Here is a 26,329-nt window from a genome sequence, read left to right as displayed (position 1 = left end):
AGTTTGAGACCCACTTTCAGTCACATCATTCCGATCCACATGCCAATGATGACAGAATTTCACAAACATGACATCAACAACTTTTGCACAGGGCTGTATATTCCAGTTTCTAAAATGATTTAATTTGAGATTTAATCTAGATTATAACACGTGTGCCTCCTGTTATTAACAAACTGGAACTACAGAACATTTATTCTACAAATTTAAATTCAGCAGTGCTTTTTGGGACGATCTGGATTACTGGTTATTCCAAGTTTCACAGCATCTGGGTATTAAAGCAGGGTTTCTCAATCCTGGTCATGGCTCTGCATGTGTCCTTGCTCCAAAACAAAGCAGGACACTGATACTGACATAATGACGTACAATAAATATCGAACATTGAACCACATGGTGGCATAATAGTGTACAGTGCCGTTTCTAGCCTTTGGGGGGCACTAAGCAAGATTCTGTTAGGGGGCATTCAGTGTTGAAAACGGTTACTTGAAATGAAATGATTGCAGGTGCATGTTTAAAAACAACCTTCTTTTACCCAGTGTTACACTCTATTCATACACAAACACATGTACAGCTGTTCTACAATCTGCTTTAACACAATAACAACAGTTTAGTTTCTTACAAACGGCAGAGATGTAGTTATGCTACCGGATGCTATCACACATTAAAAATACGAGCTTGCTCTTTATGCTCTTTCACAAAGAGAGACATGGTGTGGCACGTAACTATAAATATTATAATATATATAAAATAATAATAATGGCTCCGTTCATTGCTATGGGGACGATGGAGACCCATCCAATATGGCGGCGACGCTGGACGTAGTGAAGCACGTACGCTAACTTCCGCCTCGTCTGTGACGTAGCAGACCGGAGCGGAAGTGAGGGCGGGGCACCGACGCTACGACAAAATGTCTGCGACCATGAATAACGTGGAAGAGATTCGGAATCGAGTGATTCTTGGAGAATTCGGCGTCAAAAATGTAAGTTTCTTCTTCTGATGTCATGTGTGCGGGACTTAACCCTTTCCGCGGAGTCTTTTGACGTCACTATTTGCATGGACATGATAATTGTCGTGTGTCGTAGCTGTACATACACACGTTGTTTAGTCATTATTATAACGTGTTGTTCATGTTGTTATTGCTCTTAGGTTCATACTACAGACTTCCCTGGAAACTATCCAGGTTATGATGACACATGGGACATGAGTACATTTCAGAAGGTAACTTTATGTTTTTTCTCTAGCTCGCTGGCAGCTAGCGATGGATAGTGTGTGTGTATCACCCTTCTCTCTCCCACTCACCATCTCCACTGGGTCAAATTGGCATCCCAGGACCTTTTGTGTGAAATATGTCACATTTGCACAGAAAAGTGCAGTTCATCATGTTATTTTCAGCTCAAGTAAACACTGGTTTTGTGACGTGTGTGTTGAGTGTATGAATGTAGACGTCTTGTGTGTGTTTTTTTTTGCAGAACTTCAGAATTGACATGGTGCACGTGGATGAGAGCAGTATGGAGTTTGACATGGTGGGAATAGATGCAGCCATTGCTAATGCTTTCAGACGGATCTTACTGGCAGAGGTTGGTCGGTCTGGTGGACACACAAACACAAACATTCTTTATCTGTTATGTGCTTTGTTTAAAAAACAAACGAGAGAATTTTAAAATCAATCCTAAAACGCACTGGTCGCCAGTGGAGTGAGCTCAATATTAGCGTTATATGGTCATGTCTGCACTTCCCAGTCAGAGACGTGCTGCAGCGTTCTGCACCAGTTGGTACATCAGTGACTGGTCGATACCAAAAATACAGGGAGTTGCATTAATCCTGCTGCGAGGTTAAAAGACAAGTGACAGAGAACTGCAACATCCCAAACAATAACAGATCACTGCGAGAATTGTTACAGGAACATTTGTGTGGTCGACCTGAGGCGTTTTTGCAATGTCAGCGCTGTGTAGTAAACCCTCATCATCACTCACGACTGCAAGTTGTGTAGTGTGAGCTTCACAGTGACCCCAGTACTTGTGTAGTGTGGAACTAGGCATAACAGAAAGCTATCGTTTAATATTTTGCTCATGTATGTACAGTGTATAGTAAATAAATGTAGTTTTAAATATGTGTACTTGTAGGTGCCCACCATGGCTATAGAGAAGGTATTTATCTACAACAACACATCTATCGTCCAGGATGAAGTCTTAGCCCACAGATTAGGCCTCATCCCCATCAAAGCCGACCCCCGCCTGTTTGAATACAGGAACACTGGTAAAACAACACTGTGTACTATACCATACTTTGCTGTGTTGTACCTGGAGTGTGCAAAGATGACCGCGTTGTGTTTGTTCCAGGTGAAGAAATGGCAGAGGAAGAAGGATCCGAAATCGACACAATTCAAATGCAGCTAAAAGTGAAATGTAGCAGGAATCCTAGAGCCAGCAAAGAGTCTTCTGATCCGCAAGAGCTCTACCTGAACCACATGGGTAGGTTTCAGGAGACACCAGACAATCACAGACACGTGCACATAGAGTAGGTGCGATCGGATCAATCATTAATGTCATCTTTTCTTCTTGTGCGGACTCCTCAGTGTATAGCAAGGACATAAAGTGGGTCCCCATTGGAAACCAAGCAGATGTGTTTGCAGACGCCAACATTGGACCCGTACATAGCGACATCCTGCTCGCTCAGCTCCGACCAGGACAGGAGCTGGACATTGTCATGCACTGTGTCAAAGGAATTGGTAAAAACTTGTTTTCAGTGTCTCGGTCAAAAATAACTCTTTAAAGATTTTATTAAAATGAATTAAAGAATCATTAACACATCTTAGTGTAGTACTCAAATGACCTGGCAGAGTTTCAAGTCTGGTTAGGGGTCAAAAAAGTGGAAGAAAGTCCAACTGTGTTTGGGAAAAAAAACATCTGTTCAGTCAAGTGTTGGGCTGCATGAAGTCGGTTTGAAGGCCACATGTGGCCAGCAGGCCACGTGTTTGACACCTCTGTCGTTACCCCTGTCGGTAATTAATTCTTACTGAGTGACAGAATAATCCTGGTTTCTCATCTTCGGCCTTTAAGTAGAAAACATCAGAGACGGTTTAAAAAAAAACCTGAAGGTGATTTAAAATCAGGCACTGACACGTGGTCAACACTGGCCGTGCTGTATGCTGTGCTGTGGTAAGGGTTTAGTCACCAGGTCTAGTCACTGGGTCTAGTCACTGGGTCTAGTCACCAGGTTTAGTCACTGGGTCTAGTCACCAGGTCTAGTCACCGGGTCTAGGTCTGCCTCTCTAGTCACTGGGTTTAATCACTGGGTTTAGTCACCAGGTCTAGTCACCGGTTTAATCACCGGGTCTAGTCACCAGGTTTAATCACCAGGTCTGGTCACCAGGTTTAATCACCAGGTTTAGTCACCGGGTTTAGTCACCAGGTTTAGTCACCAGGTCTAGTCACGGGTCTAGTCACCAGGTTTAGTCACCGGTCTAGTCACCAGGTTTAGTCACCAGGTTGAGTCACCAGGTTTTCACCAGGTTTAGTCACCAGGTCTAGTCACCAGGTTTAATCACCAGGTTTAGTCACGGGTCTAGTCACCGGGTTTAGTCACCGGTCTAGTCACCAGGTTTAGTCACCGTTCTAGTCACCAGGTTTAGTCACCAGGTTGAGTCACCAGGTCTAGTCACCAGGTCTAGTCACCAAGTTTAGTCACCAGGTCTAGTCACCAGGTCTAGTCACCAGGTTTAGTCACCGGGTCAGTCACCAGGTTTAATCACCGGTCTAGTCACCAGGTTTAATCACCGGTCTAGTCACCAGGTTTAGTCACCAGGTTGAGTCACCAGGTCTAGTCACCAGGTCTAGTCACCAGGTTTAATCACCGGGTTTAGTCACGGGTCTAGTCAACAGGTATAGTCACGGGTTTAGTCACCAGGTCTAGTCACCAGGTTTAATCACCAGGTCTAGTCACGGGTCTAGTCACCAGGTCTAGTCACGGGTCTAGGTCTAGTCACCAGGTTTAGTCACAGCAGTCACCAGGTCTAGTCACCGGTCTAGTCACTAGTCACCAGGTCTAGTCACCAGGTTTAATCTCTAGTCACCAGGTTTAGTCACCAGGTCTAGTCACCAGGTTTAATCACGGGTCTAGTCACCGTCTAGTCACCAGGTCTAGTCACCAGGTCTAGTCACCAGGTCTAGTCACGGGTTTAATCACGGTCTAGTCACCAGGTTTAGTCACCAGGTCTAGTCACCAGGTTTAGTCACAGTCACCAGGTTTAGTCACCAGGTCTAGTCACCAGGTTTAGGTCTAGTCACCAGGTTTAGTCACCTAGTCACCAGGTTTAATCTTAGTCACGGTCTAGTCAACAGGTCTAGTCACAGTCAGGTCTAGTCACCAGGTTTAATCACCAGGTCTAGTCACGGGTCTCTAGTCACCAGGTCTAGTCACCAGGTTTAGTCACCGGTCTAGTCACCGGGTGTAGTCACCGGGTTTAGTCACGGTTTAGTCACCGGGTCTAGTCACCAGGTCTAGTCACCGGGTCTAGTCCAGTCACCAGGTTTAGTCACCAGGTCTAGTCACCAGGTTTAATCACGGGTCTAGTCACGAGTCTAGTCACCAGGTCTAGTCACCAGGTTTAATCACGGGTTTAGTCACGGTTTAGTCAAGTCAGTCAGTCACCAGGTTTAGTCACCGGGTCTAGTCACCAGGTTTAATCACCAGGTTTAGTCACCAGGTTTAGTCACCAGGTCTAGTCACCAGGTTTAGTCACCAGGTTGAGTCACCAGGTCTAGTCACCAGGGTCTAGTCACCAGGTCTAGTCACCAGGTTTAATCACCGGGTTTAGTCACCGGGTCTAGTCAACAGGTATAGTCACGGGTTTAGTCACCAGGTCTAGTCACCAGGTTTAATCACCAGGTCTAGTCACGGGTCTGGTCTAGTCACGGGTCTAGTCACCAGGTCTAGTCACCAGGTTTAGTCACCGGTCTAGTCACGGGTTTAGTCACGGGTCTAGTCACCGGGTCACCACCAGGTTTAGTCACCAGGTCTAGTCACCAGGTCTAGTCACCAGGTTTAATCACGGGTCTAGTCACGAGTCTAGTCACCAGGTCTAGTCACCAGGTTTAATCACCGGTTTAGTCACCGGGTTTAGTCACCGGGTCTAGTCACCAGTCACGGGTCTAGTCACCAGGTTTAATCACCAGGTTTAGTCACCAGGTCTAGTCACCAGGTTTAGTCACCAGGTTGAGTCACCAGTCACCAGGTCTAGTCACCAGGTTTAATCACGGGTTTAGTCACGGGTCTAGTCAACAGGTATAGTCACCGGGTTTAGTCACCGGTCTAGTCAACAGGTATAGTCACGGGTTTAGTCACCAGGTCTAGTCACCAGGTTTAATCACCAGGTCTAGTCACCGGTCTAGTCACCAGGTCTAGTCACCGGGTCTAGTCACCAGGTCTAGTCACCAGGGTCACTAGTCTAGTCACCACCGGGGGGTTTAGTCACGGGTCTAGTCACCAGTTTAGTCACCAGGTTTAGTCACCAGGTCTAGTCACCGGGTTTAGTCACCAGGTTTAGTCACCGGTCTAGTCACAGGTTTAGTCACCAGGTTTAGTCACCGGGTCTAGTCACCAGGTTTAGTCACGGGTCTAGTCACCAGGTTTAGTCACCAGGTCTAGTCACCAGGTTTAGTTACCAGGTCTAGTCACCAGGTTTAGTCACTAGGTCTAGTCACCAGGTTTAATCACGGGTTTAGTCACCGGGTCTAGTCAACAGGTCTAGTCACGGGTTTAGTCACCAGGTCTAGTCACCAGGTTTAATCACGGTCTAGTCACCGGTCTAGTCACCAGGTCAAGTCACCGGTCTAGTCACCAGGTCTAGTCACCAGGTTTAGTCACCGGGTCTAGTCACGGGTGTAGTCACCGGTTTAGTCACCGGTCTAGTCACGGGTCTAGTCACCAGGTCTAGTCACGTCAGTCACCAGGTCACCAGGTTAGTCACCAGGTTTAATCACCGGTCTAGTCACCAGTCTAGGTCTAGTCACCAGGTTTAATCACGGGTTTAGTCACCACTAGTCACCAGGTTTAGTCACCAGGTCTAGTCACCAGGTTTAGTCACGGGTCTAGTCATTTACCAGGTCTAGTCACCAGGTTTAGTTACGGGTCTAGTCACCAGGTTTAATCACCAGGTTTAGTCACCAGGTCTAGTCACCAGGGTTTCTAGTTCCAGGTCTAGTCACCAGGTTTAGTCACTAGGTCTAGTCACCAGGTCTAGTCACCAGGTAAACGCTGTGAAACGCAGAGTCATGTGGGGCTGATGACCTTAGTCAGCATTCTGTGAATTCACTTACAAAAGGTTTGAATGTAAGACTTTTATATTTAAAACTTACACACTATAGATTTTAAATATTGTATACTCAAGCTGGTGTAGGTCTTTTTAACTCTACTACATGCAGAGGTTAATCTGAATCACACACACACACACACACACACACACACACGTGTGAGTGAATGGTTGTTAGTATGTGTGGGTGCATGCTTCCACACGCTTCCATACTGGATAAAGTGTGATGAACTCTGGTCTGTGTTCAGGTAAAGACCATGCCAAGTTCTCTCCAGTGGCCACAGCCAGTTACCGCCTTCTGCCCGAGATCACCATTCTGGAACCAGTGGAAGGAGAGAAGGCAGAACGCTTAAAACGATGCTTCTCACGAGGAGTTATAGATCTGGAAGATGTTAATGGTAAGAAGAACTAACCTGACTGAAACCCTCACCATCTCATGACCAGATCCCAACAAAGTAAACAGGAGGAAAAGGATCATTTTAGGTGGGTCAATGTGGGGCGCCCATTACCAGTGCTGAGAGGTTGTGTCCTTAACTTAAAAAATAAACACAGGATAAACTTATATTACTGATTTCTCCCACACGTTTGATCATTTACAAGTATGACAACATGTAAGAAGCAAGTGGCAGCTTTTGTATGACCACAGGTTTTTTGTATTGTTTACTTGTATTGTGTTGCTCCACATTGTACTCGAAAAAAACCAAACGTCTCCGTCAGTTGTCTTCACCCTGTTGTACGTAGTTTTGTCATTCTTTGTTGTAGCTGCATCTTCTTCCATTATATTTCCCTCCAAATCTTCACATCAAAACATCTAAAATGTGTATTATTTGCGACTGATTCGATCGACATCAGTCTAGAAGTTCTACGGTGACAGTCGCCCTCCTCTTGTCCACAGCCATAGATCCGATGTGTGTCAGTCTGCAGCCGATTCAAATGTGTGAAAAGGATGCAAAAGCTGTGCAGTCCTGCACCCGACTGACATGATGCTGTACTTCTGTGGAGCTGTTATCAATGAATACATCCCATATAGACTGCATATAGACTCCACTCATCTACAGTGAGGAGCAGGATCTGCAGCAATGTGCCACATAAGACGGGAAACACCACGACCTCCTGTCACGAGACAATGTTTTCAAACTCAGGAGTCTGTTAAATATAAACATTTTTTAGATCTCAGGATTACACACAAATATTCACTGAGTAACATTGTGAGCATGAACTTATAAAGAGCACATGTACCAAGATACAGTACGTCAAGGATGGACTTAATGTCTCCAGTTTGTATATTTAAAGAAATAATTGACCTCCTTGTGTTTTCCATCTCAGGGTCAAAGGTCGCCAAAGTAGTCGACAGTCGTCTGGACACATGCAGCAGGGAAGTCCTTCGACACGACGACCTGAAGAATTTGGTGAAAATTGGAAGAGTGCGAGACCATTTCATCTGTACGTCTAATATGGTTCCTGTCTATAATTTCCCATTGAAGAAAAACCATTAATACCATTTCTCCCTCAAAGGGATAGTGTGTGTGTTTTGAAGTGTGGTTGTACTGACACACTTCTTACTGAAGGTGCGATGATTTATGGCTAAAATGAGCTTTCCCTTGCGTCGTTGTCTTAAAATGCCTGAACTGTCCCTTTAAAGGACTCGTTTTGTATTCAGTACAACACACACGGGAGGATTTTGAATCATTCACCATGAGACACAGTTTGCCTGGTTCTCTCTAAATCTGGGTTAAAATTAGAAAGACTTGTGTTTTTATACTTGTACCTGATGTGCATTGAGAGTAAAGGTTTATTTATACTGCATATGTTTCTCCCTCTCACAGTTACTGTGGAGTCGACGGGCATCCTGCCTCCAGATGTCCTCGTCACAGAGGCCATCAAAGTCCTCATGAGCAAGTGTCAGAGGTTCCTGAGTGAACTGGACTCCACGGACATGGAGTGAAATGATGACTGTGTGAATGGCTGTACATTCACTGGCCACTTTATGAGGTAGTTGCACACGATGTGGTCTTCTGCTGTCTCACGGCTGGACGTGTTTTCTCTATCGTCGATTCCCATGGATATCTGTCACCTTTCTCAAATTTCTAACCAGTTGAATCCTTCTCTTCTGATTTCTGACATCATCAAGGCAATTTCACCAAGAGAACTGCCACTGTCTGGATATTTGATAATGAGTTCCTGTCATGTGTTTGGTTAGTTAACTATTTTCCTTAACAAGCAGTTTAACACCTGTACCTAATAAAGTGGACTATTATCTTGGTTGGTAGACTTCTGTGTAAGTGTGTATATACTATTGTTTTGATACTGCACTTGATTTATTGAGGAGCCTTTTTTCGTGTCATTACACAAATAATGGATTGAATTCAATAAAAACATTAATGGCAGTTAAGTTATTTTTCTTTTTGTTTAATATTTTTTAATGAAGAATATTGCACATTGAGAAAAGTATGTGTATAATAAAAATGAGTTAAATGCAAAGAACAAATTCCCTATCACTAATTGGGAATAATGACAATAATGATTAAGTACTTTTATGATGATTGAAACAACAATTGCATCAAATATTATCCATGAATAGAATCCATTTTTGTCTGTATTTTGGTTTAAATTTTTGGATAGGTGGTTTACAAATAAAGCTAACTTATTGTTATAAATAGTATTATGGTTAATATAATAATCATAAAATAAAGTCAGGCCAGAAAACCTGCAGACTCTAACATGAGCATATTATTAGGAACATTAACGTGTTAAAAGTAGTTCCAGATTCTTTCACTCAATCTTCAACTTTAATTCATGTGTTCATCACATTTATCAGTAACTTCATGAACAGATAGTGATGACAAGACAAGCGCAGGTGCATCACACGGTCACAGTTCCACAGTCCACACCGTCATCTGTGTCACGATGTCTGGGATCATACGTTTGAAAATAAATGCAAATGAGCGACGAATGAATGACTAGTAAAATAAAAATGTAAAATGTGAAAGAAAAGCCCTCATTGGCTTCATTTATTCACATTTCTCACACACTTTCAGATCGTGCGGTTCCTTGACAGTAGCGCCGTGCTCGAGACGCCACATGACCGCGCTTTGGTGTGCTCGTCCTCAGCTGTGACGTCACTGTGGAAAATAAGGTTTTCATGGGCTTTTTATGGCCTTTAGGAATGTTTCGTTTATGAAACACTATATGAATTTTAAAAATATAGATTATAAAGATCTATAAGACTCTCTTACTATTGTGGTCAATGGGAAAATTGCTTTTTGGGCCGCTCGAGTATTTTTTGTTGCAGTACCACGAGTGGCCACCATGACACAATTGTCTTCAAGGCGGATCTTATAATATCCAGTTCTTATAATTCATCCATGGATGGAGTTCATACTTTTTATTAATGAAAGGGGGAAAAACACCTGAGGAAAATGGCACCTAGCTTCCTTTAAATATACGTCACTTCCGCCTCCTCCTTTGCAAAGCAAGATGGCAGCCGTCGTAGAGAGGACTGATGGAGGTGTCGGGTCCTTGGACTCGGACTCAGTGTCAGCGCGACAGTGCAGCCCTCCACCGGACCAGCCGCACCAGAACAACCCGCTGTTGGGACTGCCCATCGTCGCCATCGAGACCATCCTCAATATGCTCTCTTACGACGAAATTAGCCTGCTTCGCTCGGTAAGCACAACAAAAACAAAGCAGCTGGAAGGGGAACAAAGCTAGTGTTAGCCACATGCGCTGCTGTCTGCGTGTTCGAGCTGTGAAACGCTGGTGGAAACAGTGTGAGAGGGTGATGTTTCACTGTGGACACATGTGTTCATGTCACTCTTGCGCTGCAGCTGCGGCCCGCAGTGCTTATTGTTCTGTTACCTCATTGGCAGTAGCAGGCAGACAGACAGGCAGGCAGGCAGACAGACAGGAAGACACAGACTGATTGACAGAGAAAGACTGACGGACACAGAGACAGACAGACAGACAGACAGACAGACAGAGCCGGATAGAAGATGAACTAAATCTCCCCGTGTCTCTGCTCTGCCTCTGTTCAGTGTGTGTGTGCGTGTGTGTGTGTGCGCGCCCGTGCCACTGCAGCTCATGCATTCTGTGATGCTGACTCTGGTTTTCCAGATTAGATGACATATGTAAAATATGTACAACAGAGACCTTTAGCATTGTCCAAACATTGCAGGGAATCTTGGCCAAGGTTTTTTTGAAACATGGATTCGTCTCACATTTAACTGGTGATGGTGACTCAGTGGTAGAGCAAGTCGTCACTCAACTGGAAGGTTGAGAGTTTGATTCCTGGCTCTGCTAGTCAGATGGCTCCTGCTGACGGTGTGTGAATGGATAGGAGTGATTGAAAGATACACTGCACATAGAGGTGTGTGTGTGTGTGTGTGTGTGTGTGTGTGTGTGTGTGTGTGTGAGTGACAAAATCGAATTGTAACATGCTTTAGTGGAGTCTCAAAATCCACACAACTCTGAGGGAACACTTGTTATTGTTGGCCAGTAAATGAATGTGTTAAAATCCTCTTTGGTCATCGTTGGCTTTAAGTGGCTTTAAGACCACTTATGTATGTATGTATGTATGTATGTATATATGTATGTATGTATGTACACACACACACACACACTCCATATATGACCCTTTATGACCGTGGGTTCCTGAGCCCGTTTTGGAAATGTTCATCTGCAGGAAGAACCTGTCGCACCATTCAACCATGTCCTGGGTGACTGGGCTGCAGCCACAAAAGCTTGTTTTTCACAGAGTAAAAAAGCCTTTGCTTTATCTTCCTCTTTAATTGTAAATTGGTGATGGTTTGCTTCTTTATGACTCACTATGCTAAAAATCTAAAATATCAGTTTGACAAAAGCAATTTAGAGCATTTGCAAGTTCAGAATCTGCATCACAGCCTTCTAAGGTGATGCTGCTTCTACTGTTGAGTTGTTGATGCCTGAGATGGCTTTCATAATTGACAGGCTGATTTTCCAGTTCTAAATAGATCTAGATGTTTGAATTAGGGTTGCACGATACTAGGTTAATATGCAATATGTGATAATGTGCTAATTAAACAAATATTAGTAGTATTGTCGTAAGTGTGTGTTTGTGTTAGACCCAGACAGTAAGTAGCCGATGCAGACACACAAAGTAAAGGCCTCTGTTACAACATTGTCAGCTACGGTGAACAAAAATGTCCCTGAAATGAATTATAACGCTGAGAACAATTTTACAATATTTTCTTGTGTATATTTTTGAAGTATTGTGCAGCCTTAATATTGTGGTAGCTGCCATGTTGGACAATAATGGCATAGCTTTAACAGTCGCTGTAAGAGTGATGCTGCCAGGCTGACTGCTCTTTGAGGCAACTTGTCCAATTTGATGGAAACGGCTTGTTTGTGATTCATTTTAGCTAAAAGTGAATCCGGGTGCAGTGAAATAATAATTTAAGTATCATGTTATTGGTCCAAGGATTTCCGATATATCGGCATATCAGATATGCAATATTGTGCATCTCTGGTTTTGAAAATGCAGCTTGGAACAAACCTGTATTTTTGAGGACATGTAACGGATCAGACTTTTATTATTCATTCACTGACTAATTGAGGAAATAAGAATTTGGTTCATTTTCACTAACTCACTTAACTCACCCTTATGACACACTAGTGGTGAATACACACAAACCTGGTGCAGGAGCACTCTTGACTATGGGCTACCAATGATGAATGAATGAATGAACAGCCTCCCACATGTCTCTCTTAACAAAGTGACCTCCACAGAAGCAACAGCACCACACTGTATATAGTGTAAATCCTTCCTTTTTTCCTCCAGGTGTGTAAGCGCATGGACATGATCTGCCAGCGTGTCCTGAATCAGGGCTTCCTGAAGGTGGAGCGTTACCACAGTCTGTGTCAGAGACAAGTCAAAGCCCAGCTGCCCAGGTCAGTGTCACACCAGCACCAACCAGAGCTCACTGCAAATATGATTCACCACAAAATAACATGGACATCGCATAATGACGTTGTTTCTGAGGGGACATTTCCAAAGGAATGAGAGGTCATTTCTGCTATATTCAGTCAGGTTTTTGTTTTTTTTGATGAATGGAGGAATGCACATTAGACAATTAATGACTTTAGATCAAGTCGAGTCAACAACACAACAATGAGAAACTTTTATTAAAGTTCTCTGTAACACTAACAGTATATATGTCAATATGTATAGTAAAGTGCAATTAAAAAAAACAACAAAGAATCTTAAAGACATTTAAGATTCTTAACAGGGTATCCAACCAGAGAGATTGCATTGTGTACACAAGTGCACACAGAGGGGAAAAAACACACAACTTGTCAACCCGACGGGACCTGACGGGTTCGGGCTTAATTTCTATCTTTTTTCACGGGCTCCAGCTCAGGCTTGCGCTCGGGCTTGTGCGGTAAATGAGCGGTCAGGTGACGCGTTTCAGTTAGCACGAGAAAGATGTGAACGTGGATGCTGAGGAGGCACCGGACACACTGGGCTTTTTGATAGACTTTCTGAAGCCGTTCTATGAAGCACAGCAGGAACTTGAGGGAGACTTTGTGTTCATACAACTGTCAGGACTCTCCTCAGTCTGCAAGCTGTCATGAAGACGGGCTCATGCGTTAAGTGATAATACAGGACCTCCACAACATCGCAACGTTGTGAGAATGTTGTCACACTCTGCTGCAGGTGCACAGGATGTGGATTTTATTGTGTTCTTCCATGTACGCAATGATGCTGTAGACTGTTCATCATCAATCATCCTCAGAAATATTCACACCCAACCGTTTTTCTCATTTTGTTTCACACATAAGGTTGTATTTCCCTTACTCGCTAATAGTTGTTGATGTAATGCAGATATTACTCTGTATATTCCTGTCAAAATTATAATCACACTGTTTTTTTGCTGGTTCATATTTGGTTTTATCTCTCTCAGTTATCCCTTAGTTGCAAATATGAAAAGATCCGGGATCAAAACAGAACTCATGACATGCCCATCCTTTATTTACACAGTTACACTGTTATTCCACTTCATATCCAGTGTTTGAATCTTAAGTATTTGGTTTAAAATGTTTGTTATAAGCCGCCCATCTAAGTAGTCTAACATTTGTCTCCAATTTATATTTACAGTACATAACATACCACACTTTTAATGTAAATTGAGTAATAACATCTAGGTAATAGTATAGTAGGTAACTATACAATGATTGGTCAGACTGCCGTCCACTGACTGGCCAGAGTGCCGTCACAGGAAGAGACGTCCCACACACAAATCAAGCTGAACTGTAGATCAGTTAAAACGACTTAACAATCCTACAAACGTGGCTTAATCTCCAACAACTACAGGAGTCTGGTGTAAAGTCACTAGTCACTCGTTTCAACCTTTTTTCTCTTGCTGCCTCGTTGTTGTTCCCTTTAGGGATCACTGATATAACGGGATCTTTCCAGAACGGTGGAAGTTCTCATTTTTCTAGCATGTTATTGAAGGTTGTTTCAAGTAGTGGTATGATTCGCTCACTGAAAGTTTTGTACCATTCTGATGGTAAACCATCACTACCAGGAGATTTATTAGCCTTCAATCTACTTGCTGCTTTCTCTATTTCTGAAGTCAGAAGGCTGTTCTGTTTCCTCCCAATGAAGACTGGTAAGTCTAGTGTCTGTAGGAACGCTCTCATTTGCTCAATATTAGCTGCTGGAGGTTGACTATATAGATTTTTCTAGTAGTTCATAAAATGTCTTTCAATCTCTTAAGGCTCATATGTTATCTGGTATGTGGTTATAATCCCAATCTGATGGATTGTCCCCTCAGTTTGTTGTCGTTTCAATCTTTGTGCTGATAATCTAGCAGCCCTAGACCAGATTTCATAATAAGATTGATTTAGTACTGAGATACACCTTGTGATGCAACCTGGACACATCGTCAGCGATGTACCCGGGGTCACGGGGTGTCCGGGAGGGTGACCAGGCCCCGACCTGTGTGCAGCAGTTGATAACAGCCTATCTGATATTTGGCTCACACAAACAGCATAGCAACATGTCGTGTACAACTGATTTACTGTCAAATATGACAGAAGTGCTTTTCACAGGAAACACTGTTTGCATGGTGGCACCCATCTTAGAATCCTAACTTGGCATGTTGGGCTGCTCTAAGTTTCCAAGTTGGAAATTCAAGTCACGGCACATTCCTTCAATAAAATTAACCCCTGACCACGGACACTCTGACTATCTGTTAAAACGCTTGTTGCATGATTTGTGAGCTTTTGTTTGTAGAACATTGACTAAGATTCAACAAAGTTACATGTGAACGTGTGATGGACATAGTGTGTCTTTGATGAATTGTCTCCAGACGAGAGTCTGAGAGGAGGAACCACTCCCTGGCCCGTCACGCTGACATCCTGGCTGCCGTGGAAACACGCCTCTCTCTCCTCAACATGACCTTCATGAAATATGTCGACTCCAATCTCTGCTGCTTCATCCCTGGAAAGGTAAGATCAGCACTGCAAAACTTCAATTAATCGCTCATTTAATTCATGCCATGATGTGACGTCTTAGTTACAATAAGAATTCTTGTTTGCACACAGCAATTTTGTGATGGTGAATTTGACCTGCATTTAATCCATCCTTATTACACACCGGTAGTAAACACACACACACAGAGTCCTGTACAGTTAGACATAAAAACAACACAAGAAAACACTAAGACCAACTTACAACCAACAGGACATTAAAATAATAAGTGTTAAGACCATTAGGAAAGAAAGATGGATTAAAATAGGCAACTCTCATGCTGAGCCCAAAGCCAAGGAATAAAAATGCTTTTTGAGGTGTGATTTATAAACGGGCAGTGTGGGGGACAGCCCAACATGTGGCGGCAGAGCGTTCCAGACGCCTGGAGCTGCAACTGAAAAGGTTCTGTCCCCCCTAAGATTTAGTCAAGACCTCGGGACAGCCAGAAGCAGCTGGTTGGATGATCTGAGTGTCCTGGATAAATGAAGTGGTTTTAAAAGGTCTATGAGATACTTTGGAGATTGCCAGTGCAATGATTTCTATGTTGATAATAAAATCTTAAAATCAATCCTGAAATGCACAGGGAGCCAGTGAAGTGAAGCTAGAACAGGGCAGATGTGCTCATGTTTACCAGTACCAGTTAAAAGATGAGCTGCCGCATTCTGAACCAGCTGCAGGCGAGTCAGAAAGGCGTGGCTAACACCAACGTAGAGCGAATTACAGTAGTCAAGACGGGTGGTGATAAAAGCATGCATTACCATTTTAAAATCATTAAGAGATAAAAAGGACTTAACTCTGGATAAAAGACGCAGAACTTGATTTGACCTCTGAGTTTATGTTTGTCCATTTTAAAATCCTTCTCCATTATGACTTCTAAATTCTTTACAGACGGTTTGATAAAAGATGACAGGGGGAAAGGTCTAAGACAGGATTATGTCTGTGTCCATTTGCCCCCAAAAAGAAAGACTTCTGTTTTGTTTTCATTGAGTGCTACTCATAAGAGTGATGTACAAGTGCTTTTGTAGATGTGGAGGCTTTCCACTGTCCGGATGTCGATGGGCAGCTCGTTCCACCATTTGGGAGCGAGGACAGTGAACAGTCTTGAGTTCTGCGAGTACCTCTGCGATCCTCTCAGTGAGGGGGCAGCAAGCCGGTTTGCTGATGTGGAGTGGGCGGACTGGGGTGTAGGTTTTGATCATGTCCTGGATGTAGGCTGGACTGGATCCGTTTGTAGCATGGAATGCAAGCACTAGAGTCTTGAAGCGAATGCGAGCGGCTACAGGAAGCCAGTGAAGGGAGCGGAGGAGCGGTGTAGTGTGGGAGAATTTTGGTAAGTTGAAGACCAGTCGAGCTGCTGCATTCTGGATGAGTTGCAGAGGTCGTATGGCACACGCGGGGAGACCAGCCAGGAGGGAGTTGCAGTAATCCAAACGTGAGATGCCAAGAGCCTGGACCAGAACCTGTGCCGCCTTCTGGGTTAGAAGAGGCCGTATCCTTCTGATGTTGTGCAACATGTATCTGCAAGATCGAGCTGTTGCAGCAGCTGTCACACCCAGGTTCCTTGCGGTATGAGAAGGAGCTACCACTGAGTTGTCGAGGGTGATGGTTAGATCTGTGGTGGGAGAAAAAGAAACTCATTCTTGTCGAGATTGAGTTTCAGGTGATGGTCAGACATTCACTGAGAGATGTCGGTCAGACAAGCGGAGATCCGTTCTGCTACGTGTGTTTCAGACCGGGGAAAAGAGAGAATGACGTAGCCGTGATAGGAAAAACCATGAGAGTCAATGACAGAACCAAGAGAGTTGCTCTACAGAGAGAAGAGGAGAGGGCCCAGTACAGAACCCTGAGGGACCCCAGTAGCTAGAGGACAGGGTTCCGACACAGATCCTCTCCAGGTTACTCTGTATGTTCGGTTTTGAAGATGGGACGAGAGGAGGGTAAGTGCAGAGCCTGAGACACTAGTTCTTGAAGGGAGGAAGTAAGGATCTGGTGGTTAACTGTGTCAAACGCTGCAGAAAGGTCCAAGAGGATGAGCACAGAGGAGAGAGAGGCAGCCCTGGCAGTGTGGAGTTGCTCAGTGACAGCAAGAAGTACAGTTTCAGTCAAGTGACCTGCTTTAAAACCAGACTGAAGAGGATCAAGAAGGTTGTTCCGGTGAAGGTAGGAAGAGAGTTGATTAAAGATAGCATGCTTTTGGAAAGAAATGGAAGAAGAGAGACAGGTCTGTAGTTATTTACTTCAGATGGGTCAAGGGTGGGTTTTTTAAGGAGGGGGGTCACTCTGGCCTCTTTAAGAGAGTCAGGAAAGCAACCAGATGATAGAGATGTGTTAATGAGATGGGTGAGGAAAGGAAGAAGATCAGAAGCAATTGACTGAAGAAGGTGAGAAGGGATAGGGTCAAGGGGGCAGGGGGTGGGGCGGGCAGAGGTTATTAGGGAAAGAACTTGATCATGAGATAGAGGAGTCCAGTTGGGGTTGATGAGCAGACCTGTCCCGCCACCTCTGCCCGTGGATCTGGGCGGAGCAGAGGTCGAAATGACGCACTGAAAAGGCTTAGGTAATAGGCCTACTACTCCCGGGGGACACTGCCACAAAGGACTTGATTTTCACCGACAGCCCTCCACGCGTACCTCTGCGTCTCCTCCGGGAGCTCAGCAGGTATCCCTGACAGAAGTGGGGGAAGAGGAGTTTTATGTGCCCTGGAGTAGAACGTTAGTATTTTTTCACTGGCGAATCGGATAGTTAGGAGTGCTATGTCATTCATGCAACATGCCTCTGGCGGCCTCTGCTGGTCAAATTGGCAAGTGTGGAAATACAAACAAACAGACAGACACACAAAGCCACCAAAAACAAAACTTCACTTTAAAGTTGTGACTGTGGCACTCGTCTTGTTTTTCTTTACTCTTTCCCTTTGTTCTGTCAGTGTGAACAGATTCACAGACTGGCTTTTCATTTAGTTAGCTATGTAGCCGTAACATGAAGCTACACACTAATATAATATCTTATGTTAGCGTTACATGGATCCCAGTTTAAGCACATAATGCTGCAGTAACATTAATTTAAATAAACACAATACAAATACACGTAAACTTCCCTGTTGAAATCCCTGACACAGCGCGGTCGGTACTCTTACCCTTCATGGATGAAGCAGAGTTTTAAATCATCCACAGTAGAGCTGTGGATTGTCTGCTCTGAGGTTGATGCCGTGCACGTTCGTGGCGTTCCCAGCCTAAGTGACAATATCTATTTTACAAATATTGCATCACACACTATTGGTATTAGTTTTGTTAAAATGGAGCCACACACATTTTTAACCCATTCATCACGTCAGTGTAGTTACGGTCTGTGGGCGTGACAGCATTGTGTTCTTCCTGCACGTTGCAGCATTACCAGATCTTGGTCACGTGATTAACTCTGTAGTTACCGAAACTTGGGACGGAAAAACGAGGCATGTTTCGCTACCGGGTACTATCGAAGGATTTTGGTCACGACTATAAAAGAAGCACTTTGGTACCCAGCCCTACACGGGGTGCAGGAGCAGTGGGCAGCACTTATCTGCACCCAGGAACCTTTGAGGGCACCCCACCCCTTGACCTGTGCTGGGATTTGAACAGGTGACCTTCTACGTGTACCAATGACTTTATATTAGCGGAGTAATGCTATTTGTTTTAGTCTGTCTTCCACACGTTGTGCTCCAGGGGGCAGTAAAATCTACACGACACAACATGCTGACATGCCAAGTTCAGATGAGATACATGAGACAGTAGTACCGACTTATTAAGTCATTTTAATGAGTCACTGAATATTACTGAGATATGAACTCCATTTACGCTCGTCATGCTTTCATTCTGACTCTTAAATATTTTGAGTTAGGTTTCTTTGTAGACGTTGGACTCGCCGGTGACGAGTGCGTTTGTGTGTTGACAGGTGATCGATGAGATTTATCGCGTTCTGCGTTATGTGAACTCCACCCGAGCCCCTCAGCGAGCTCATGAGGTCTTGCAGGAGCTCAGGGACATCTCCTCCATGGCCATGGAGTACTTTGACGAGAAGATCGTCCCCATCCTGAAGAAGAAGCTGCCTGGAGCTGACCTGTCCGGCCGCCTCATCGGGTCCACGCCAGGTAACTGACAGCTCCACTCGGTGCAGATCTGCAGATGTGATTGAGTTTTGTGCTCAAAGATGTCCCTGTTTAAAAACCAGTTAGATATTTTACCAAATCATTTAACCATAAATTAATCATCCTCTATTCTGATAATCGATTAATCCTTTTCAGTGTTTGTTTTTTTTGTTTTTAAGAAGCTTCTTTGATTTTTCAGCTTTTTAAATTTCTTTGCACCGTCATTGACGTGATCAGTAACCACTGAGCCTGTTCCCTACTTTGACTTCACCTCCTTATAAACACCAGGAGGGGGCAGTACATAGTCTTTTTCATCTACAGTATAGTATGTGTATGTGCTCAGCTGAGAAACTGGATGCTTCCAATTCATTTCATGGAAAACTGAGAAAATTGTAGGTGTGTGACGTGGGAGAAGGTGAAGATGAGACACACTTTATTATTTTATGAATCTGTACATGACTTTATATACAATAATACAATGGGAGAAGAATATTGTTACACAGTCGGGGAATAAAGGTCTTTAGCAAAGGTCTAAAATGACTGTGTCGTTGTGATTATGCAGATACTCGTCATCTGTAATCAAAGCAGTTGCAGTTTAATTGTGTAATAGATGAGTTAGTTTAGCCCCAAATGGCTTCCAGAAATGCAGCAAAGTGCATTTCTGAATGTCTCTTTGTTATTTTGCTGCCACACTTGTTACCGTTATGTTTGAAGGGAAACAAAAATCCTGCTGAGCTGTTTTTGTGGAAGACCTCTGACTTTGTGTGGTGATTCCTCAGTGGCAGGTCCATCTACCTCCCTGACCACCATGTCCCTGTTGGCCAAGAACACACCGTCGCGCTCGGAGATGACCAAGGTGCAGCAGCAGGTGAAGGTGAACGGGGCGTCGATGACGGTGCTGCGCAGGGAGATGCAGGAGATCCGCGTCAAGCAGCTGGAGCAGCAGAAGCAGCTGCAGGACCAGGAGCAGAAGCTTCTGGAACAGACCCAGGTGATTGGTGAGCAGAACGCCCGCCTCGCGGAGCTGGAGCACAAGCTCCGGGAACTGATGGACAGCAACGCCGCTGCTATGGGAGGAGCCAGGCCTGGCACGGCTGTCCCCTCCACGTCCAGCAGCGTGTCTTCCACTGCTGCCGGCACGTCTGCTTCTGTGCTGCTGGGGGGCGACAGCGTGGCTGCAGCCTCGTTACCCTTAGTGGCGGAAGATCAGGGAGGGTCGTCACTTAAACGCACCAAAAAGAGCCCGGACCTTCCACGACAGTCCAAGCGGCTGCGCAGCAAGTAATAAGAGACTGTGCGTCACATGGTTAGCTTTTGTTTTAGGTTTGTAGGTCTGACTGATCACACGTGTCCATGCCCCGCCCCCAACACTCGATTTCTCCCTGTATGCTTTGTTTGTGTTGCTTTTGCCAGCAGTGTTAAAAAAGGATGCTGCTGTCCACAGCTGAAACACTGAGTCTGCAGCGTCACCACACACACACACCCACTCTTTTAATCATTAATCATTAATCATAGCGGGATTCTAGTTTGCTGATATACGTGCAGTTTAAGGCCAAATACAGCCTGATGCTAATATGGTCTCAGTAATATTGAGCACCGCTCGTGTTCACCCACAGCAACACTGGCTCTCTGAGTTAGGACGATCCGCTCGGTTAGTTTGGGTTCTCAACATAGAAGTTAAGACGAAAAAGGAAAATATAGAAGACGACAAAGTCAGAGGCGTTGTGTTGCAGTTTACTCTGAAATGACTGCGTGTGTGTGTGAGAGAGAGAGGTGTTGACCAGTGTGAAAACATGGACGACTCGATGTTTAACTCACAGTTAGGGTCTATGGTGTGTGTCTCACACACACACAAACTCACAAAGTCTCCCACACCAAAGTTCACATGTGACATATTTATGACTTCAGCACAATTGTATGAAATGAGGCAGGAGCAGACTTTAGTGTGGGACAGTGTGTGTGTGTGTGTGTTGTAATCTCAGCACACTGACTGTGTCTGTACTTCACACAATCACACTTAAAAAACCCATTCATGAAAAAAAGAAATTTTTTCGTCACAGGGAAGTCTCGTTTCATCATCATCATCATGTTTTGCTTTTGTGTGAAACGGCAATGTGCAATATTAACAATCATCTAAGAAGTGGGAGAGTGGTTTATTTCCCTTCAGCTCAGTCTGATCACGTCAGTGAATCCCGTGACAGGCAGTGATCGGGGGGCATTAGTGTGGCATGAGTGTGGCATGAGTGTGGAAACTGCTGCTCTGCTTGTGTCTAAACACAGACGCAACATTTGCATTTCCGCTCCGCTCTCTCTCAACCTAATGGCCATTTATTACTCGTACCAGTGATTTTTCTTTGAAATCTTTCACCAGGTGTATAACAAATATTGCACATTTCAATACAGCTAAATATTCTATAGTGAGCACGGATTCTGTTTACGATGATTCTGATTATTTGTAGTCGGAACTCTGACTTCCAACACGCCACCGTACCAGCACTGCTGCTCTTACTGTGAATATCTCTGCTGTTGTGTTTGTGTCCCACTGTTAAACGAGGACATGCAGCATTTACGTCAGAACTCGGAGCCGTGAGTGACATCCCAGGGGAAAAGAAACGTGGATGCTGGGCTCGCCATTATCGGTGCAAATAGCAGTGTTTGTGCGATGGCGGCCATCTTGGAATCCTAACTGGGGCGTAGGTGAGGTTACTGTGAGCGTCAGAGATGAAAGGCTTAGTTCAGAGGGCGTTACTATGAGTTTGGAAATTGGAAAAAACTTGGGTGACGGAACTCCCAGTTCAGACTTTAATGTCACATCATGACTTGTTCTTCCTCCAAACATCGACTGTCTCTGACTTAGAGAAATGACTATTATTTTAAATCATTTGGCCACATGCTCGCCAAAGTCTGAACGACTGGAAAGATTTTTGTAAAAAATAAAAATAGCTGTAAGTCACCATCTGATCTCTTGGTTTTTGACATTGAAGGAACATGTTGAACGTCCTGGTGCGTGAACACGCGTTCACCGCGGTGCGTGAACACGCGTTCACCACAGAACGCTCAGCCGGTGTTTGGTCTGTTGTCTTTTTTCTTTGAGCTTGTGATTAATTATGAGACTGACGGACTGAGTTGAACAAATCCCTGGTTAAGCTCGCTCTGTTTCTGTAGATGAATCATTTTTCATTAAAAGAGAGAAAATGGCAGAAAAACCATTTGATCCTTAAATCAAACTTTGTCCTGACGTTTAAAAAAAGAATAAAAGTGCTCACTTCCTGTCTGGAATCACGCAGACAGTGTTGTCTGTGCTTCTCGGTGCTTGGTGAGCTCCGCCTCCACTTCAGAATAACGGAGATATTCCTCGTGTGTGTGCAGATGCTGCTCAGGGAGACACAAACACTTCATGGTGTGTAAGATTTCATGAGTCTTTTGGCAGACATTTAATCATTTCATATTTCCAACACATGGACCTTAAAGGTCAAGTTTGAAAATGTTCCCTTTAGTAGTGGTTTCAGTATCTGCTGCTGTTCCCTCTGTGCACGACATCCATTCTATAAGTTGTTGCTGAACACTCTCCTGGAAGAGGAAGCGACCGTGCATATGGAATATGTGGCTTTATTCACCATTATTTTCATAATTCATGAGGATTTATTTTCTCAATTACTTGTTTGGTCCATAAAAAAAAAAACCCTCAATGTTCTCAGACCAGAATTATTTTTGTTATGATTTCTTTATTGTATGGAACAAAGAAAATTAATTATTCACATAAGAAGCTCAATGTAGTTTTTAATATTTTAATAAAAAAAAAAAAAACAACCCAGATCAAACAATCAATTTAGTTAGTTATGGATTAATAATCAATAGATTTGGAATGTCAAATTCACCAGTAGATGACGCTGAATCCCACACACTGAACTTTTAAAGTGGCGCCCGTGTTCTTAGATGATGTTTAAAAGTCTCCGCTCCTCCTGTCCCAGATCAGCTGTGAGCCCATATTGTGGCTGCGCTGTGTGCTTTTCTGTTGTTTGGACGACCTGAAGCGCTCATGAACACTTTGGTGAGCGTTATGTCGGGTGAATGATAACAACACTCATGACAAGGTGTAAATCTTAGTGGCTTAAATTGAGACTACGTCTCCGTCTAGGAAAAGTGTACTGTAATCTCCATGTACTTTAAGGTGTAGATTGTGAATTATTTCATGTATGTATACCAAGTGAACCATCTTCTGGGGTGGCCGACTTGGTGCTAAGTGTACGGTTTTGTTGCTCACACAATCGTTACAAATGTACAAATCAAAACTATTAAAACTCCGTTTATCCACATATCTGTGAGCTCTTGATTTTTTCACAGAATTATTATTTTGTTGTTGTTTTCCGTTGTTTTGGAGCAGCCTGCACTTGAAGGTACAGTGTGTTCATGAGTCATTACCTGGAGTCACATACCTACATCATTATATCATTAGCCAAAAGAATTTGTTCCCACAAGATATCTTGTGTTTCTTCTCCACGAGACTCTCTGCAAAGTAATTCTTTCCATTTTATTAGTTTGTCTGTTAAAGAACTGTTCATTTGCAAACACTAATGGATTATTTAAATGATAATAACACACTGGTATCACAGCGTGGAGGAGTTACGTTCACCTGCTTTGGTCCCCACTAAAGTGTTCATGTGAGTCGCCGTCTGCTGGACGAGCAGTGGCTCAGTGGTAAAGGGAGGCGCCTGCTTTGTTTTCAGGCTCATGTGTCCTCAGGCATGACCCTTGACCCCACTTTGCCCCTGGCGGCTGAGCGTGAATGAAACATTGTAAAGCAGCTTTGTTTGTCAAGACGAGAAAAGCTCTATAAGGTTGAATGACTTTATTCCTCCCCCAGGGGGGCAACAAAATAATAATAAAAAATTAAATTAAATTAAATTAAATTTAATTAAATTAAATTAAATTAAATTAAAAGATAATTTAATTTAAAAAAAGATAAAAATAAAATAAGATAAAAATAAAATAAAATAACATACAATACAATACAATACAATAGTAAGAAAATAAAAAAAAATAAAAAGTAAAAAATATAAAATGACACTCTGGACTTAAATAACTGAACAGCAGTGGGGATGAAGGACTTTGGGTAGCGCTCTGTCCTACACTGAGAGAGCCGGAGCCTGCAGGTGCAGTGGGTGGAGTGTGTTCTCCATGATGGAGGACAGTCTGGATAACGTCCTCCTCTGTCCCACCTCCTCCACTGATTCCAGCGAGCGGCCCAGGACAGAGCCGGCCCTCCTGACCAGCCTGTTCAGTTTCTTTCTGTCCCGGCCCGTGCTGCCCGCTCATAGAGGATGGCAGAGGCCACCACAGAGTCATAGAAAGTCCGGAGTAGAGGTCTGCACACTCTGAAGGACCTCAGTCTCCTTTGACCCTTTTTGTGCAGGAACTTTGTACTATAAACACTCAGAGCAGTTAGCACGTCCTCTCCTGTCTATGCACTGCACTGTTCATCAGTGTTTGTACAGAATATAAACAGAAATGCCCCGGCATCAAAACACTTATTATATAGAGAAGTGTGTGAATGTGGAAAATGCTAATTATTCAGTGTGTGTTAGCCGTGGAAGGCTACGGTGTGAACATCAGGCTTTACTTTAACCTCCCTGACACTTTCACCCTCTCTCTTCTTTACTCTATGTAGCAAAATGCTGAAACATGATCCGCTCGTGTTTAGTCTCCATTGTTTGAAGGTCCTTCTCCTGCTGTTGACACAAGTATTAAAGTAGAGTGCATGACATCACAGATGACTGCCTCTGTGAACATGGAACTGTATTCAAGGCACAAGCAAACTGCAGTGGAGTGTGGAGAAAAAACATTTGAACAGATTAAAGAAATGTAGACATTTTTAGCTATAGTTACATATCTGAATAGTGTTTAAATTATAAAGTTATTTGGTTTTATTTTGGAGTTGAACTTCCTCTCCGCGAACAGCAAAACATGGCAACCGCCGGGGAAAAGAATTTCGTCTGGTCAGATGAAGAAGTTGAACGACTACTCCAGAATACACTGGACAACAAAGGTGCAACACGGCGTGCATGACTGGGAGTCCTGCCAGACAACACACATCTGAACATATGCTGTACGTTTATTATTGAAGGTCCGTCCCATGGAAATAATCCGACATGTACATGTTTATTTCCCTGTACTGGCACATGTATGTGACGTAAACGTGTACGTGTACGTGAGCAGATCTGAGCCTAATTATTAATTATAATCATTAAACTGGTTTCATTCCAGGTGAGTAAAAACCACGCTCAGTGCTTCACTTTAAATCTAAAAGTGTATAAATGAATACTAGTCCATGTTTGTGATTTTACTGGTTTGGTCTAAATAACACATCTATAACTGCAGTTTATAGTGTGTCATTTGCACTGAGATGGTGGGAGAAGGTCCCCAAATCAAATTCAGCCCAGGGCCTTGTAAAGATGTGGGCCGGCCCTGAGACACTGACTCATATTCAGGGTTACTTCGTCTGTGTATGCTGGACCTGTGCACCTAACCAGCAGCCAACAAGGACACAAGATCACATTATGAAACTAGAATACACTACACAGTATACACATTATGTTTTAAACCTACACCAGATTAAGCAATCTTGACAATGTGTTGCAAAACATTATATTTATCTTTGTAAGATAAAGATTGCGTCACTTTGTAAACTCTCTCTCTCTCTCTCTCTCTGCTGTCTTGTTTGAAAATAATCATAATCAAGAAGAAGAAGAAGAAGAAGAAGAAGATTTTCAAACCCTGAAGTCACAAAATAAAACATCTGAACTGCTGTGATGTTAAAATCACTGATTTTCTCTGTGGGATTTGGTGCAAAATAACACAAACATTTATTTGATTCCCAGAAATAAAGAGAGCTGAGCCTCCTGTAAGTGGCTAACATTTCTTCTGAGCACTGTTAATATCACACTTACATTGTGATATTGACAGTGATAGAACAGCAGCTGGGAAACAGTGGTGCATTCCTTTGACAGTAAGTGTCTTTGTTTTTCCACATGCTCACAAACTCCCGGTTGTGCCAGCTGGGCTTGATGAGATCCCCCTGAGCCTTGTTTGCAGAGACAATACACTCCTTTGTTGAACATTCAGCTCTGGTGTTGTCGCTGATGTCTCACTCTGGTGGTGGAGTCATCATGGCTGACACTTGCTGTCTCATGCATTCACAAAATAATACAAAAATAATAATAATACCAAGAACTTCTGCCAATACTCGTCCTCAGTGATACACACTGGACCTTTAAAGAAGCACACATTCAGCAATATGATGCAATATACAATATTGCACTGTGTTGAAAATGGAGTTCCCAACATGCTTGGATATTGTGTAATTATTGTGTCCTATTTATTTGGCAAATCGCAG

At 43.6% G+C, this 26,329-nt stretch overlaps 2 protein-coding genes across 2 annotated transcripts; both read left to right on the top strand.

Moving 5' to 3' along the window:
• The first annotated feature begins 874 nt into the window (after positions 1–874).
• Positions 875–8,694, top strand: LOC122781419 (DNA-directed RNA polymerases I and III subunit RPAC1-like). The gene is made up of 9 exons (XM_044045049.1): positions 875–976; positions 1,144–1,215; positions 1,467–1,574; positions 2,121–2,253; positions 2,337–2,468; positions 2,573–2,725; positions 6,556–6,705; positions 7,634–7,750; positions 8,134–8,694. Exons 1-9 carry the CDS (start codon positions 905–907, stop codon positions 8,250–8,252), a joined length of 1,056 nt encoding a protein of 351 aa, XP_043900984.1. The 5' UTR covers positions 875–904; the 3' UTR covers positions 8,253–8,694.
• A 1,082-nt stretch (positions 8,695–9,776) lies between these two features.
• fbxo28 (F-box protein 28) lies at positions 9,777–22,224 on the top strand. Its single transcript, XM_044046276.1, has 5 exons — positions 9,777–9,973; positions 12,123–12,232; positions 14,656–14,794; positions 18,744–18,939; positions 19,716–22,224. Exons 1-5 carry the CDS (start codon positions 9,785–9,787, stop codon positions 20,219–20,221), a joined length of 1,140 nt encoding a protein of 379 aa, XP_043902211.1. The 5' UTR covers positions 9,777–9,784; the 3' UTR covers positions 20,222–22,224.
• The last annotated feature ends 4,105 nt before the right edge of the window (positions 22,225–26,329 follow it).

Source organism: Solea senegalensis, linkage group LG15 (genome assembly GCF_019176455.1).
Source record: "Solea senegalensis isolate Sse05_10M linkage group LG15, IFAPA_SoseM_1, whole genome shotgun sequence".
Taxonomy (NCBI): domain Eukaryota; kingdom Metazoa; phylum Chordata; class Actinopteri; order Pleuronectiformes; family Soleidae; genus Solea; species Solea senegalensis.
This window is presented reverse-complemented; position numbering and strand designations above follow the sequence as displayed.

Excerpts from the sequence above, each read along its gene's own strand:
- LOC122781419 (XM_044045049.1), top strand. The coding sequence starts at position 905 with ATGTCTGCGACCATGAATAACGTGGAAGAGATTCGGAATCGAGTGATT. Across the intron at positions 1,216-1,466 it reads ACATGAGTACATTTCAGAAG|AACTTCAGAATTGACATGGT; the intron begins GTAACTTTATGT and ends TTTTTTTTGCAG. Across the intron at positions 1,575-2,120 it reads GACGGATCTTACTGGCAGAG|GTGCCCACCATGGCTATAGA; the intron begins GTTGGTCGGTCT and ends GTGTACTTGTAG.
- fbxo28 (XM_044046276.1), top strand. The coding sequence starts at position 9,785 with ATGGCAGCCGTCGTAGAGAGGACTGATGGAGGTGTCGGGTCCTTGGAC. Across the intron at positions 12,233-14,655 it reads GTCAAAGCCCAGCTGCCCAG|ACGAGAGTCTGAGAGGAGGA; the intron begins GTCAGTGTCACA and ends AATTGTCTCCAG. Across the intron at positions 18,940-19,715 it reads CCTCATCGGGTCCACGCCAG|TGGCAGGTCCATCTACCTCC; the intron begins GTAACTGACAGC and ends GTGATTCCTCAG.